Source organism: Rhizophagus irregularis, chromosome 7 (genome assembly GCF_026210795.1).
Source record: "Rhizophagus irregularis chromosome 7, complete sequence".
Taxonomy (NCBI): domain Eukaryota; kingdom Fungi; phylum Glomeromycota; class Glomeromycetes; order Glomerales; family Glomeraceae; genus Rhizophagus; species Rhizophagus irregularis.
This window is the reverse complement of record NC_089435.1, coordinates 5268797-5286405: the sequence shown is the minus strand read 5'-3', so window position 1 is coordinate 5286405 and position 17609 is coordinate 5268797. Positions and strand designations below refer to the sequence as shown.

Sequence of the window (17609 nt, the reverse complement as noted above, 5' to 3'; positions counted from 1 at the left end):
ACCATTCGGCACTTTTCTTTATGTGAAATAGTATGATTTTGATATGCATCAATCAACTCACCTAAAAAATTAAATTTATATATTTATATTAGTTTAATAATTATAAATAAATAAGTAATCAATCAATTAATTAAAATTATTCACCAATTACAAAAAGATAAATAAATAAACCATGTTTATTAGGATCTTGTGAACCATTTTGATCATATACTTGTTCTAAAAATGCTGAACAAAAAATTTGATAGGCCACACCATCATCCTACCGATCAGTATTTTCAACATCACATATATAAAGTACACTATCAGACATTTTACTAAGTGTAAGTATTTGATCATATCTTGCTATTCCAGTTCCTAAAGTAAGCAATCTAGCACCAGAAAATAATGCATTTCTCTCACTCTTTTTTCCATGTTTAGCATCTTAGATACGAATTTCTGGGCCGATTCCAGGAAAAACAGGACATTTAAACTTTATATTGTACAATTGATCTTCAAAAATAATATTTTCAGTAGTTGATGTACTCATTAACATTAATTGTGCATTGAATTCATTTGCTGCTCCATCTGAACCAAATGATACAATATTAATCTTCAATTGCGCTGCATATTGTAAAACTTTTTGATGATAAGCAAAAATATCAGCAGCTTTTTCTTTATTATTATTTGGAATTAAACCAATAACTATCGGTGGAATTTTGGGTAAGGGAATCTAAAAAAAATTTAGATATTAGTAATATTTAAAATTTAAAAATGTAGAATTGAAATAAATTGCACCATTAAAAACAAATACCTGAAGTAAATAAATTTGAACTTGTTTTGCTATAGTATTTTCAACCTTTATTTTATCAATGATTGTAATAACTTCTTCATAATTTGATACTTTTGTTTCAGAAACTGATAAGGTTGATCCAATAACACAACCTAAAGTTGCTGAATAACTAAGACTTTCTTTTAATTTCGTATTATCCGTCATGGTGGCAACAGGTCCGTTATAATTTAATGAATCAGCAAATTTTTTAAATCGCATCATATTTTCATAACAAATATCTGTATTACTAATTGATTCATCTGATTGTGCATGATGTAATCTAAAAAGGCGTAATGTAAATTTAATTTGGTTAGATTAATAATCAATATTAATATATAATAAAATATTTACCTAATATTACGAAGTGTTTGTTTAGCTAAATTTTGTTTAAACATTTCATATTCTCTTATTCCAAATGATGCTAAAATAGTTGTAAAATTTGCAAAATTTTCTGGATATTTTAAATTTTGATTTCCTTTATTTCTCTATTCACGATCTGCTATTTCTACCATTATTTTACATAACCCTTCAAAAATTTTTTTATTTTTAAATACTCCTTGGCGTCTTTTTTCTGCTAATATTACCCAAAATGATGAGTCAGAATCTTGTGCTAAATCTATTGAATAATAGAGTTCATTGAGACTAGAGATGCGATCCGGATGAAATTTTACAATCCGTGATCCGCACGGATCAATCCGGATTATCATAGGATTAAATCCGGATAATCCGGATTAACTTCAAATTTTTGGGTATCTTTGCATCCAACGATCGTATAGAGATGCACTATAGCTCATTCGAATCGTTGCATTTAGACGAATCGAATGAGCTATAATACATCTCTGTACGATCACTGGATGCCGAGATAATTGGCAAAACGTGAAACATCGGCATTTTTATTTTACGATCATGCAAAATTTTACGTTTTGCCGAATATCTCGGCATCCAGTGATCGTACAGAGATGCACAATAGCTCATTCGAATCGTCTCAATGCAACGAATCGAATGAGCTATTGTACATCCCTGTACGATCGTTGGATGCCGAGATATTCGGCAAACCGTCAAAAATCGGTAGTATCATAAATAAAAAATGCCGATTTTTGACATTTTGCCGAATATCTCGGCATCCAACGATCGTACAGGGATGCACTATAGCTCATTCGATTCGTTGCATTGAGACGATTCGAATGAGCTATTGTGCATCTCTGTACGATCACTGGATGCCGAGATATTCGGCAACGTAAAATTTTGCATAATCGTAAAATGAAAATGCCGATGTTTGACGTTTTGCCGAATATCTCGGCATCCAGTGATCGTACAGAGATGCACAATAGCTCATTCAAATCGTCTCATTACGACGATTCGAATGAGCTATTGTGCATCTCTCTACGATCATTGGATGCTGTTTCGGATTAAAACGGATATCCTTAATCCATCCGGATGCATCCATTATCCGTTCGGATCGGATGGATTGGCGGATGATCCGAATTTTCGGATTTCGGATCGCATCTCTAATTGAGACTAGAATCCTTTAAATATTTAACGATAGGATTCTTTTTAACCAAATATTTTGGTATAAATTTCCGATTCTCTATTTGTGGAATTGGTCGTATAATAACATTCTAATTTAAATAAAATATACAAATTAATATGTAAAATTTTTTAATAAATTTTAAAATTGTAAGTTTGTAATTACCTTTAAATTTTTATCACTATTTAATTCCATACATTTATTACAAATATTTTCTTTATTTACTGTTAGAATTTCACATTCCATACTTCGAATACAACCAGCACTAAAGTCATTATACCACTTTGCTCTTGCAGCTAACTCATTTTCTAATTGTGCTGTTTCTTTACTTGTTAGTCTTTTTCAACTAAAGTTTTTTTTAAATTTTTTTGGAAATAACTCCTTTCCCAATATTTTAATACGTGGTGCACCACCATAATGAATAACTCCACCAATTCTTTGCAAATACTTTACATGTTTCTTTTCTCTTAATCTAACATATGAATTTCCTGATTTTGTAGTAATCGTAGTAAAGTAATCTGTAAGTGGATGTGTTCCTTTTATCAATAAACAGCTACCAGTTTTACTATATATTTCCAAATTTTGGGAGTTATAAGCTTGGTGTAACTTGATAATCTTTCCACATTTACGCTGAACTTTATTACGAGTGATAATTTTATTAACTATTGGATGTCTTTGTAAATTTTTATTCTAAGTAGAATTAAATTTTAATTAATTAATTAATAAATAAAATTTAATTTAAATAAAATAAATAGAACTACCTTAATTTGGTCCAATTTGGTTATTCGTTTTTGCTTAGCATGAACTTGATTTTTTGGTTTTTTTTTGTTATCTGATGTATCAGATGATATTGATGGTAATATATCGTTATCATTATCTGATAATACATTATCACCATCATCTGATAATATATTACCATTATCATCTGATGATACATTATCACCATCATCTGATAATACATTACCATCATCATCCAATAAATTGTTACTTTTATATTTTTCATCACACTTTTCTGTACTATCTTCATTGTTAAGTTGCGAATCTTGCATTTTAACATCCAATTTGCGTTCACACTCATTTTTTTTTAGATTTTACAAAAGGAAATGATGAATTCAATTTAAAAATTAGAACAAAATGATTCATTTATGGCAAAGGATTATTAATATTCTATTTTCCATTTGAAGATGTCCACATTATTGTAATATATTCGTCATAAGCTTTAATTCGTGGCTCGATTAATTTATGATATAAAGTACTAATCAATTGGAAAATGGTTGGTGGATATATTGACATTATTGGTCTTTGAATTACTGATGCTAATCCATAAATTCCAATAATTGAACAAAACTGATGTGATTTAGACATATAGAGAATTTCACTTATATACTCTTTTTCTTTATTATATGTAACTTGTGTATTTGAATTACTTTTAGCTGAATTTAAAGCTGCATCAGAAAAATAATAATCTTCTTCAAAAAAATTTTGACTAAGATAGAAATCTGCATGTTTCATTAATTCTATAACCATGGCCAATCTAAATTGTAATGCAGATGTTTGGTTTCCAGTAAAAATTAAAGAGAGAGAATTTAATAAGCAATTTCCATCAGAAAAAACTATTGCAGGAGTTAAGTATGGATATTGAAGATGAAGAATCTTTTCAGCAGCAGTATCAATTCTAGCTAACGGAAGAAGAGTTTCAAAAGGAGCATTAAAAGTAATGGAAAAAATATTAGATACATCAATAGCTGAAGCATAATTTTGAACAGTATAAATATTGGGAGGAAGGTTTACGGAAAGAAATTTGTTGATATTAAAAAGGTTTTCATTAACACTTTTATTATCATTTTTTATAACGTATTGGAAAATGAAATAAGCACCTGTGATGTTTTATTTTAAATGATAAGAAAGAAAGAAAAGATGCTATTTTCAAATTATAAAATACGCGTTATTATTAATTTAACATGCGCGTTTTACTCATGTTTTTAATACAATTAAAGTAATATCTGATTAACTGATTATCCGCAGATTATTGATTTATATCTTTTTGATTATTTGACTTATGGCATACGTTAATCATTTTATTTTCGAATATACCCTTTTATAATAAAGCTTATATATGACCTTAAATTTTTATTTAAAATTTTATACTTTTTTTTACTATAACCTATTTTTGTAATATACTATTTTTGCATATAACATTTTCTTAAAATATACGTTTTTTTCATATAACCTTTTAATTAAAAATACAAAATTTTATACTTATTTTGTATATGACCTCTATTATAATTATCCGGAGCCTATTGCGGTACTTTACAAAATTGCAGAATATTTGCAGATTTGCAGATTTACCAATTATAGTCTGCCAGTCCGACACAGATTATCAAATGAATTGCGTAATACAAATCATCTGATGATCTCTTTTTCTTTTTTATTGAAGTTTCCAGACAAAAATTATGACTGAACTTTTTAAAATGGAGTCATGTAGATAAGGAGAAACTGGACAGCAAGTTGTTTTTTTAATAAATTTATTTTTTTTTTTTGATTTTGTAGAGTTGCCGGACGAAAAGTATGGCCGAACTTTTGAAATTGAGGTAAGAGAAGGACCGGAAAGAATTTTTGTTATTTTTTTTTAATTTATTTTTTTTTCATTTTTGTAGTGTTACCGGATGAAAAGCTCAAGATAAGGGAAGACTAGGAAGGGTTTTCGTTATTTTTTTTAATAACTAATTTATTTTTTTTTGTTTTTGTTGAGTTGCCGGAAAAAAAGCATGACTGGACTTTTGAAATTAAAGTAAGGAAGGACCAGGAAGGGTTTTTATTGCTTTTTTTTTTAATATTTTCAAACTAATTTATTTTTTTTTCATTTTTGTAGAGTTGCCAAATGAAAAGCGTGACCAAACTTCTGGAATTGAGATAAGGGAGGGCCACCGGGAAGGGATTTTGTTACTTTTTTTAAATAATTTTCACTAATTTATTTTTTTTTTCGTTTTTGTAGAGTTGCTAGACGAAAAGTATGACCAGAATTCTGGATTGAGGTAAGGGAGGACCGGAAAATTTTCATTATTTTTTTTTGATAAATTTAATTAATTTATTTTTTTTTCTTTTCGTAGGGTTTAATAATTAAAGACACAACCAGAATTTTGAAATTGAGGTAAGGGAGAACCGAAGAAAAAGATGTTTGTTGCTAATTTTCTTTAAAAAGAAACGTCACTAACATTTCTTTTCTTTTTATAGGGTTGCTTGATAAAAATATATATAACAGGAAGACTTATTTTAAAAATGGACAAAATTGTCCAGAATTTTTTCTAAGAAACGGCACAGTTATGCAATTTAGAAAAATATCAGTCTATGTTTAAGACGAATGATAAACAAATAAATAAATAAATAAATAAATTTATTATATTGATTTAAAAAATATTTTTATTTATTTATCATTATAAACGTTTAAAAAATAATTTATTATTTAAAAATATTAGCCAATCAGAATTGTGGAATTGCGGATTACTAACTGCAATTTGACTCCAAAATCTGCAATATTGCAGATTTGAAAAATCATTTGAGGGCCCATCCTTAGTCATAGACGAACTTTATGCTAAAGGTTTTATAGTTTTGAACTTTCAACTTCAAAAAATAGCAGCCTTAACTGAAAACTTTTCCTTCAAGTCAGTAATTATTGGACTAGAAAATAATGCTGAGAAAGAAGCAAAACACATTATATGAAAATATTATTTTAAACAATAAAAGAAAAAAACTTATATAATTTTATAAATTTTATTTTATTGATTTTATAAATTTTATAATAAAAAAGTGAATTTTGTTTGTTTGAATCAGTCATGTAATTTGTATGTCAATCATTTTCAATTAGCCATTGCCATTAGTAAAAAATGATTTACATAGATACTTCCCCTTGATTACAGTATTTTATTACAGTTACAGCATTATTTATGACATGTCATAATGCCAAAATGCCATAATTAAGAAATTCTGATTGCACCTATAAGTAATAGATAATAAAAGTTAAATCTTATTTTAACATGTTATATATATTAAAAAAAAGAAATTTAACATTTTTTTTATGTCACCTGTTTTTTTTAAATTCTTAATGTAACAGTTTTTATAAACATTTATAATACAAACCACAGTTTTCAATTCAAAAAGGGTGATTTTCAAAGGTAAAAAATTTAAGGGTATTGCTAAATATTACCAGTGGTGATCATCACCACATGTAAAATATTTTTTTGAATTTTCAAAAATTTTTGACTAAGATATTATTCTAATTATAATGTAAATATTATTACTATATGTAAATTTATGGGTAAAATATGTTTACCTTAGATTATAAAGGCTGTTGTTTAGATAGTTTTTGAAAAAAATAGAAAAGTTTGATTTTATAAGCAAAATACAATTTTTTGTTTTAAAAAAGATTTTTTTTAGTCAAATTTTCAAAATTTTAGTGTGATTAGTATCTACTCGGGTTTGTTTTACACATTTATTATTTAAATTGAAATTTTTGAAAAAAAATTTCCAATGTGTTTTTTAACTCTGGCCAAAATTATAATTTTCGGCCAGAATTAAGTGTGTGGTGACAATCACCACTGGTGATATTTAGCAATACCCAAATTTAATTTGAAATTGTGCAAAATTTCCAAGAATTGGGAATTTTTTTTGGAAAAAATACATGATTATAATTATTATTTAATAAAAATTAGTCAAAATTAAGAATTGAAATTTTGAAAAAATGATTAAAATATTTAATTTTAAATCACAAATTTAATAATAAATTTGAATTCTTCTAATTAAAAGGATCAAAAACAAGCAAAATTGGATCAGTAGTTAAGGAGAAATCAATTGTTAAAAAATCACTATTTTATATATAAAAATACCTTTTATATATGAAATAGTGATTATTTAACAATTAAATTTTTCTTTAACCACTGATTCAATTTTCATCTTTTAACTAAAAGAATCAAAAATTTATGATTAGTAGTTTTATTATAATTGCTTTAAGTCAAACTTATTTTGAATGGGAAATTGAATCGTTAGATTAATATTATTATGTAGGATTCCAATGAAGCAACCAGTGGGGATGGTCATATTTCATTTTCCTAGAAAAACTTGTCCCATGTATACATAACTTCTGGCATATATTGTACATACCTTGTTTTTGCGCGAGAAAGTTGGCTGAACTTTTATATACTCCTACACACTTAATATCTTGCTGGGAAAAAAGATAAGGAGATAAGCATTGTCGTATGAGCTACGGCACCTGCGACAGTGCGACACCTGCGACGAACCAAACACAAGGCCTACAAGAGCACCGTACATTATTCATTGAAACGTGAATAATATCCCAATTTATTATAAAATGAATTGGAATCAGCACATTGTTGCTAACCGAAATAAATGAAGAAAATAAAAAAAATAAAAAATTTTCAGTTTAAATAAACCGAAATAAATGAAGGAAATAAAAAAAATAAAAAATTTTTGGTTGCTCAGATGTGGCTGGGTTCTTGATTTTCCTTTATATAAGCTTCAAAAAAGATATAAGATGAAGATTTATTATCTAAGCGTGAGAGAATGCGACAATTTTTTTTAGTCATAATTATAATCACTTTTGATTGGTGCAATAATGCCAACAGTTTATATAAATACTCGGGAGATTGCAAATTATTTAGGTAAAAGCTTGTTAAAATGTCTTCCCATCTTGGTTACGATCTGTCACGATCTGCGTCGCCTCGTCCAAAGAGTCATCGTGTTCATTCGAGAGACGATAGCGAACATGAATATAGTTCTCGAAAAGAAAAGAAACATAAAAAAAAGAGTCACAAACGTCAACGTTCAGATACCGAGTCAGAAGTTTCTTCGCTGAAAGATTTTAAATGTGCGTACACGCTTGTACGTATTTTAAGAATTTAGCTAACTCCTTATGTTTATAATAGCGATTTCTGTAGATGATTATTTCTCAAAGTCAACAGAGTTTCGTACTTGGTTGAGGGAAGATAAAGATAAGTTCTTTGATGAATTGAGTTCTGAACAGGCACATCGTTATTTTAAAAAATTTGTTAGTGCTTGGAATAAACATAAATTGGATAGTAAGTAACATCGTTTAGCATTTAAATTTTTATTCGCGTTAATAACTCGAATCACACTTATTGATATTAGAAAAATATTATGATGGGATACGTTCTTCGCAATTAACGAGTTCAGAAACGACTCGATACAAGTGGAAAAATTTAAAAATTAATCAAGATGAAATTGATACCATTAAACATTCTGTAGATAGACAGACTAATACTAATTTTGCAATGGAAGTTCAAATGAGATCTGGAAATAACAAAATTGATACAACATCTAAAAGATCTATTGGTAAGTAATAAAATTCAAAGTTTTTTTTTTGTAATATTGAATATTCAATGTTTCTTTCTTTTAGGTCCGATAATGCCACCTTCATTATCGAAGGGTGGATATGAAGAAGGTGAGATTGTTGCGATCGTATTTAAATTGCATTGAAATCTCGTTCATCGCTAATTTTTTTAAATAATTATCAAATATACTGTAAATGTTCACCTTGTTCCGAGTCCGTAGAAATGGATCAGGAAGATAGGGAACGTTATGAACGTGCGTTGAAAAAGAAAGAACTTAAAGATTTTAAAAAAACGCATGAGGCCACTCTTGATGAATTAGTACCAAGAGAAACGGGTAAGTTTAGTTATTTATGGTAATTAAATGTTTATTAAGCTAATAAGTATCGTTTTATCTTATATAGGGAGAGAAGCTATTATAGAAAAAAAGAGGGCCAAGAATGCATATCATCGAAGAGAAGTAAGTCCGGATGTTGAATTAAACGATAGGGATTTGATGGGTGACGATGATTTTCAATCGAGGTAATTACATAGTTTATATATGTCACTGTGCGAATATTAATTTAATATATATTTTCGCAGATTCGCAGCTCATAAACGAGCAAGAGATGCACGAGAAAAGCAAAAACAATCTTATAAAGCGGAAAAAGCAGCAAGTTTACAGGAAAAGGCTATTGCATATCAATCAAAAGAACAAAATACAATGGATATGTTTAAAAAATTAGCTGAAGAACAGCGTAAGGCTGGACGTGGAATGTGGAGTCAGTCTAATAATAGTGATAATATGTAATATATTTATTAGGATTTGTAAAATTTTTACACTTATAAATAAATATAATTAATCAAAGCATTGAAGATAAATTTTTTGTGCAGTATAAAGTACGATTTAGATAATTTGTGAAGATTTTAAATTATAGCTGCACCATATAAACAATCCAAATTCTTCGATCACGTGATCTGTTTTAATTATCACATCGTCATCACCATATAAGGAACGAGTGACATTTAATTGATCTTCCCAAGATTTTTGACCCCACGTGACCTGCATAAAATGTCATCTCGTGTCACACCTCACCGTTTTCATTTTTTCATAAGTATTAACTACCCTAGCGTTATCCCAAAAAAAAAGCACTTGTGGCCGGCATTATGCGGAATTATGCACAGTCACGTGAACAGTGTGGGACAGATAATGTGTGACGAATAAGTTTTTATCAACTTGAAAAAAACTAAGTCCCTCAGATAAATATAAACAATGAAACACTAAGAAGTGTGACGGATGTAATGATTTTTACATGGTCATGTGACCAGTGCTTTTTTTAGAATAATGCTAGGCTAGTTAGTATTCTGGGAATTTGGAAAATTTTTAGTGGCAAAAAAATATTTTTTTACACTCCTTTAAACATCATCGGTTATGTGGGCAGAATTTTACTTAGAAATCTTGGGGTGATACTGGGTAAATCATCTTTCTCAGCATTGCCCCAAGATTTTTCACCTTTACGTGATTTTGTAATTTTGGCCGAAATTTTGTTTGGCAAAAATTATGATGTACAGTTGTACAGTACAACTGTACAATACATTACGTGACATTTATTTATTATTAGTTAATGGTACATTTTGGGCGTTTTATAGGAATGTTAAATTGCTTCAACAAAGCATATTTAAACTGAGTTTAATTACAAGCTTTTTTCAATAAGCTTTAATATGCTTTTAAACGTGCTTTGAGCTTGCTTAATACTTTTGTTAGTATAAACTTAAAAAAGTATATATAATGCAGTTGACCAAAATAACTTTAGTTTCACTCATCATAATTTTTTCTAATAAATCCAAATGACTGACAATGAAATTTTAGAATATGATACTAATGCATTTTTTCTTATTACTGATGATAATACAAATCTTACAGAAATAAATTTAATAAATAATAATTACAATGTTACATTAATAAATAATGATACGCCCAGTGTTAATTTTTTGATAAAAAGTTACTGTGCAGATAGCGCACAATTTATTGAGTCTTACTGTGCGGCAAAGTGGTATGGCTATACTATATATGGCGCTGTAATACATATGCGCCCAATCGTATAAGGATATTTCAAAATTTTTTGTGTGTCTCTGTATCTTTTCTAAAAAAGGTGTGCGCAAAATTCTGATCGTATGTGTACGCACATGCCGCACAGTGAAAAATAAACACTGGATACGCCGCCTGATAACACAAATAAAATTGCATTAACTTCATCCAAATCTATTACAAAACATATGTCAAAACAGGACCCTACTTACTTATTTATAATAAAGGTCACTGTAGAAAATTGGCCCTTTACTAATAGTTTTTACCTTACTTTTTTCTTAAATTCTATTAGTTAATTAGCTAAAAAAGAAAAAAATCATAATAATGTAACATAAAATTTCCTTTTATAGTAGAATCTGCAAAGAATTTTATATATGATTTTTACGCTTAGGAACGTGGGGACGACTATCTTATAAGTAAGCAAGATCCTGTCAAAACGGCAAAAAATTAATTTTATTTGGAACTTTGTTGATGATATTGATAATAACAATCTTGTAACCTTTGCCACAAAAAATATTCTTAATGAGCAAATTTTTTCAGTCGCCAAACATACAATAGGATCCAGAAATATATATAAAAGAGTCAGGTTTGAGTTTGCGTATTTTGAACTAAAAAAATCATGAAAATCTTTCCTTTTTTAGATAATTTTTGATAATTTCAGTCAGAATTTTATTTCCTATTATAGTAACCGACTGACATTATCATAATTTCAGCCCTGAAAAAATGTGTATAGCTCATAGTAAAAAATTTTTTTCATCACCTGACCCCTATATATATATTTCTGGGTCCTCATACAATTAGTCCAATCTGAAACTGGTTATCAACAGAAAATGTTCATGCAAGCAGGACCCTGCTTACTTATAATAAAGGTCACCATAGAAAATTGGCTCTTTACTACTAGTTTTTACCTTACTTTTTTCTTAAATTCTATTGGTTAATTAGCTAAAAAAGAAAAAAATCATAACAATGTAATATAAAATTTCCTTTTATAGTAGGATCTGCAAAGAATTTTATATATGATTTTTACGCTTGAGCCTGGGGGTAACCTATCTTATAAGTAAGCGAGTCATGTCTGTACCTCTGCCTTAAAATTTGGTATGAAACAAATATTATTAAAAATTATTTGAAAAATCAATAAAACTTTAGCAAATATGTATTTAAATAATATAGATATAAAAAATCAAATATAAATAAAAATAAATCTCAAGCTCCAATATAATCTGATTAAGATTTATTATATAATGAAATAGATAAGCAGGCTTACAAACTCGCTTATATAAATCTAGTCTAACTATATAATATATTTGTGTTTAACTAATATAATAAGTTCAATCGCTTGAAAGCTTATTTTTTCAAAAAAGCTTAAACTTAAAGCTGTATTAAACTGATGAACTTAAACTGAACTGGTTTAGCAAATTAACATTTCAAGCATTTTGGCTTTTTTTTTCTTTGTTTTTGATTACTAAAGAAATAAATAAATCACTATAAAAGAACCCAGAAATATATATACAGGGGTATGTAGGGTATACAGATACGTCACCATCATAGTGAAATTAGATGAAGTAAAGTTATAATTTGCATACAATTTTAGAATTTTCATCTATAGTTAGATCATCAAGATTGCATATTTTTTATCAAAATTTTTATATGTAAAAAATTAGTTTACGTGTTTTTAGCCTAAATTTGGCTAATCTTATATATATACAGTCAACTCTGGATATAATGAACCTTCCGTTCTAGGAGGTTTAGTTCAGTATATAGTGAATTCGTTATATAATATACCAAACTAGTTTTCTTTATAGGTAATTTAGGCCAAATTTGTAATGCTGGCCAAAATTATAATTTCTTTTAACATAAATTTTTGAAAAAATTACTAGTAATTCTGGCCAGCACTATAAAATTGGCCTGAACTACTATATAGTCACATGACCGTTCGTTATAAAAAGTATAAAGTTATTATATAGCTGATATATAGGGGCTGGTTAAGTTTGGTTCAGATGCGTTATATAGTGTTTTATTATAAAAGTTCGTTATATCCAGTGAAATTATTTATAAAAAATCGGTTCTGGAAATTATGATTCGGTATAGCGAGGTTTCGGTACAAACAAGTTCGTTATAACCAGAGTCGACTGTAATATATTTACTGTACGTACTAACAGCATTGTAATATTTAGTATAAATTGAAAGAAATTTCTAAGAGTTAAAAAGTGAAATTTTAGAAAAATATTATTAAAAAAATGGTAAATTCTATTTTTTCACATTAGTATTTGGTTTTATAAATAATATAAAAGCCATGATAAAATAATTAATAACTTAATATCTGAAATTTTATTTGCATATTTTTGCAGGATTTTCAATATCAGGTGTCAATTATGCGTACTACTCATATAAAAAGTCTCTGCATATAGCTCATAGTAAAAAAAAATTTTCGCTACTTGACCCCTATATATATATTTCTGGGTCCTACTATAAGTGCTTAATATATATACTATAATAATTAAACGAAAAGGAAATTTATATTATTTATTTATTAGAAAACTATTTATAACTTATAAGTTGATTATTATTTTATATTTTTATATTATAATATTATTGTAACTTTATATGTTGTGAACTAGTACCTAACAAAATATTTTGTATAATATTAATTAAGGGTTGCTTGTCGCAAAACCGTGTTTCGGCCTAATGCCGAAAGGTGCGAAACCTCTTATATAGTGCCGAAACGCCGAAACGCCAAAACTGCGAAACCTGTCAAAATTGCGAAACTGCCGAAACATGCCGAAACCTCTATAATAGGTTTCTCCGTAGTTTCGGCATAGTTGATCATAAGATTTGCATATAGTTACGCCAAGTTACACCAATTAATAATATAATTTAGATGATCAAATAATCTACAGATAAAAGATTAAACTTCAATATTTTACCGTCATCTTAGTTCTTTTAAGCTTTATCTAGTGTTAGAATTTTCATTTCTAACTCCCATATTAATATTATGATATTACACGTTTTTACAGTTTTTTTTAAGGGGCTTATATTCATTAAAGGAAAATGCGTAATATGCATTTAATAAACCCAATTCCGTCATCTCCTTTAACACTGAACTAAAGTTTCTTTTACTTTCTTCCGTTTTCTTAATAATAATATTAATAATAAACTATTTCAAATGACTGATCACATAGAAGATTCACCCATTAAAATGAAAAATAGAGGAGGTCGGCCACCTAATAGCATTTGGGAAGATATTAATAAAGGAGAAGCTGTTGGTTCTGGCAAATTTGCCGCCTCCTGCAAGTACTGTAAGAATACGTGGTCACGCGGTGAAGTTTGAAAGCTTGAAGAGCATCTTTCAAACCATTGTCCAGATGCGCCAGCAGCAGTTGTTAGAAGGTATATGACTAAAGTAATGGAACGGCAAGATAAGTCCAAGTCATCCAAAAAAAGAAAATACTCTGAAGGTCAAAGTAACATGGATGATTACCGTGATTCAACAGAGCTTAACGAACAAAGATGTACACGAATTAATCGTGCATTAGTTAAATTTTTTATTGCGTGCGGAATTGCGTTTAGAGTAGTGGAACATCCCTTTTTCATCAATTTTATAAAAGAGCTTAATGCCGGGTACAATACACCAACAAGGGAAGTATTAGTAAATCAACTACTTGAACGTGAATTAGCTCAAGTGAACTTCAAAGTTAATTCTGAGCTTGAAAAGGAAACGAATTTAACGTTAGGTTTGTTAAATTAAATAGGCTATCATACGTCATTTTTATTTAATCTTACTTACTATATAATATTAATTTATAATTTAGCCTTTGATGGTTGGACGTCTGGTACACATCGTTCAATTTGGAACTTCATTGTAATGACTCCGTCGCGTAAAGAATATCTTTATCAACTTTCTGATTTGTCTGAAAATTCGCACACTGCAGAATATCTAGTTACGGTAATTGAAAAGGTTATAGAAGGTATTGGAGAAGATCGAATATGTGCTGTAGTTTCCGATAATGCGGCCAATGTTCGTAATGCACGAAAAATTATACATGAGAATCATCCAAAGATTGAGAATGTGCGATGCGTTGCACATTCTATCAATTTAATTGCATGCGACATCGTCAAGGAGAAGTTTGGGGAACGTTTATTAAAACGTGTTAATATTTTGACAACCTTTTTTAGAAGTTCTCATCAGGCTAATGCAAAACTTGCTCAAATAATTAAAGAAAAAGGAATTAGTGGAGGAGGATTAAAATTATATTGCAAGACACGCTGGACTACTGCTAGTGAATCCGTAAATTCAGTAATAAATTTGGAATCAGCACTAGAAGAAATGGCCAGCGATCACGATAAAGTGCTAACAAATGATAAAATAAAACCGATTATTCAATCGAGAAATTTTTTTTCAAATTTACGAGTTCTTGGGTTTGTTCTGGATCCTCTAAGAAAAGCGGTACTTTCATTAGAATCGAGAAGAGCTACACTTGCAGATTGTTTCCTGAGCTTGGCAAGACTTGCAGCTACATTAAAAAAGTTACCCAAATCATTAAATCCTGCATTCCGAAGTCATTGTATCAAAGTAATAAATGAAAGATTTGATGAATTCGATGATGATAAGTATATTACTTGTTTTTTTATGGATCCCAGATTTAGAAACGCGCCACTTAAAAAATGCGCCCTCATGAGAATTATCAAATGTGCAGCTTCAATCGGGAAAAATTTAGGTTTCGACCGTTACGAAGCTGAAACTTTATGTGATCAAATACAGAAATATATTAATGAGCAAGAGCCATTTGACCTAGATATCGGTTTTGCTAAAGATAATCCCGTGAATTGGTGGAAATATATTAATACCGAACCAGAACCAGATGTCCTGCCAAGAATTGCAAGTTATCTATTTGCAATATGTCCTAACTCAGCAACTTGCGAACGTGGATTTTCGACTTTAGGATGGCTATTTCATAAACGTCGCTTAAATCTTAATGTGGATAAACTAGAATCCATGTGCAAATTAATTTTGTATTGGAAATCCAATTCAAAAACTGAACTTGGATTTTATGGAATTGATCAAAAAAAGAATCACTGGTCAAATGATGAAATATCGGGTAATAACGTATTGGTCAAATATCAGGAAATAATCAGAAACCCGATATGGCATGATAGGCAATATTAAACATTTACAAGTATCGGTAATCCGAAATGTTTAATAATATTTTATGAAAAAAATCTGATTTTTTAAAGACATATCATTAAAATATCAGAAAATTTTATTATACCTATCAGTAGTCTGATAGGTCATTGGAATAATTTACGGCATGTAATTATTTCTATTCCCACAAAAATCTTTGATCTTTTTTTTAATTGATAAACTTTTTTTTTTTACACTTTAAAGTTAATTTTTTTTTAACTTTTTTCTTACAATACTTTAAATAAATAAATTTTTATCACACCTTTTGAAGAACCAAATATTTAACTCGAAATCAAATTTCTAACTTCTGGCAAGCTCGTCCAACGTTCGGAATATAATCTGCAACATGCAGAAACGGATTAAAAAGTTTCACTTTAGTAGTCTCCGGACTTCTTTTCTTTTGAAGGAAACGCCGGACTCTTGGAGACTTTAAGGAAGCCGAAGACATATACCGGTATCTAAATTAGTTCCAGTCTTCCGGAGTAAGCAAAAAATTTTTTTTTATTTGTTTTAATGAACGTTAGCACTAATATTCTTTTTTTATTTTTTAGGTCCAGAACGCCGAAGGTATAGGTTCGGAATTCGACATTTCGAAGGTATACTTCTTCGAAATAATTTATTTTTTTATTTTTTCGACTAGCGAAACGTTTATTAACGCTTCGTTTTTTTTGCTTTTTTAGGTTCGGCTGGGCAGCTCCTTGGAGACGGAACTCGATATTTCGAAGGTATACTTCGAGTATACTTCGAAATAATTATTTTTTTGTTTTTTCGACTAACGAAACGTTTATTAACGTTTCGTTTCTTTTTCTTTTTAGGTTCGGCTTCTTTGGGCGGCTTCTTGGCTTCTTGGACGGACGGAAATCAATAAGACATTTTGAAGGTATATATACTTCAAAATGTCTTTCTTTTTGGGTTTTTTTTTTTCAACGAAACGTTTATTAACGCTTCGTTTTTTGCTTTTTTAGGTTCGACTTCTTTGGGCGGCTCCTTACTCGACATTTCGAAGGTATACTTGAAGTATACTTCGAAATATATTTTTTTTTGTTTTTTTTCAACGAAACGTTTATTAACGTTTCGTTTTTTTTCTTTTTAGGTTCGGTTTCTTTTGGGCGGCTCCTTAGACGGACGAAATTAAATTCGACATTTCGAAGATATACTTCAAGTATACTTCGAAATATCTTTTTTCATTTTTCAACGAAACGAACGGTAAGTTTCGCAGCGTTCAAGCTTAAACTGAATTTTTTTTCTTTTGAGTTTGAGAAACGTTATTCTGACGTTTCTCTCTTTTTGTAGGTTAGTGGGGGCTTGTCAAATGGCAACTTTTCGAATGGTAAGTTTTGACAACGCGAAACTTATTTTTTATTTATTTTTTTTGTAAGAAACGTTATATTAACGTTTCTCTCTTTTTTTTTGTAGGTTCAAGTATTTCGGCCTTGTGAAATTCGAAATGACGGTGAGTTTCGCGACGTTTAGTTACGTTACGAAACTTAAAAAAATTTTTTTCTTTGAGAAACGTTATATTAACGTTTCTCTCTTTTTTTGTAGGTTCAAGTGTTCGGCTCGGTGTTTCGAAACGGTAAGTTTAAACGTTGCGAAACAATCTTTTTTTATTCTTTTTTTTGTAAGAAACGTTATATTAACGTTTCTTCTTTTTGTAGATACTC

General features: G+C 29.0%; 4 protein-coding genes across 4 annotated transcripts; 2 read left to right on the top strand and 2 right to left on the bottom strand.

The window, feature by feature from the left end:
- Positions 1-2316: 2316 nt before the first annotated feature.
- Positions 2317-3385, bottom strand: OCT59_027903 (uncharacterized protein; the record flags this gene model as incomplete). The annotated part of the gene is made up of 4 exons (XM_066137306.1): positions 2317-2427; positions 2502-2673; positions 2785-3026; positions 3098-3385. 4 exons carry the CDS (start codon positions 3383-3385, stop codon positions 2317-2319), a joined length of 813 nt encoding a protein of 270 aa, XP_065993707.1.
- A 118-nt stretch (positions 3386-3503) lies between these two features.
- Positions 3504-4314, bottom strand: OCT59_027902 (uncharacterized protein; the record flags this gene model as incomplete). Its single annotated transcript, XM_066137305.1, has 2 exons — positions 3504-4213; positions 4311-4314. 2 exons carry the CDS (start codon positions 4312-4314, stop codon positions 3504-3506), a joined length of 714 nt encoding a protein of 237 aa, XP_065993706.1.
- A 3696-nt stretch (positions 4315-8010) lies between these two features.
- OCT59_027901 (uncharacterized protein) lies at positions 8011-9556 on the top strand. The gene is made up of 7 exons (XM_025322559.2): positions 8011-8217; positions 8276-8428; positions 8499-8702; positions 8767-8811; positions 8922-9035; positions 9103-9220; positions 9281-9556. The coding sequence occupies exons 1-7, from the start codon at positions 8028-8030 to the stop codon at positions 9486-9488; spliced, it is 1032 nt and encodes a 343-aa protein (XP_025165994.1). The 5' UTR covers positions 8011-8027; the 3' UTR covers positions 9489-9556.
- A 6735-nt stretch (positions 9557-16291) lies between these two features.
- On the top strand, positions 16292-16813 carry OCT59_027900 (uncharacterized protein; the record flags this gene model as incomplete). Its single annotated transcript, XM_066137304.1, has 5 exons — positions 16292-16322; positions 16380-16427; positions 16497-16541; positions 16626-16670; positions 16761-16813. 5 exons carry the CDS (start codon positions 16292-16294, stop codon positions 16811-16813), a joined length of 222 nt encoding a protein of 73 aa, XP_065993705.1.
- Between the last annotated feature and the right edge of the window lie 796 nt (positions 16814-17609).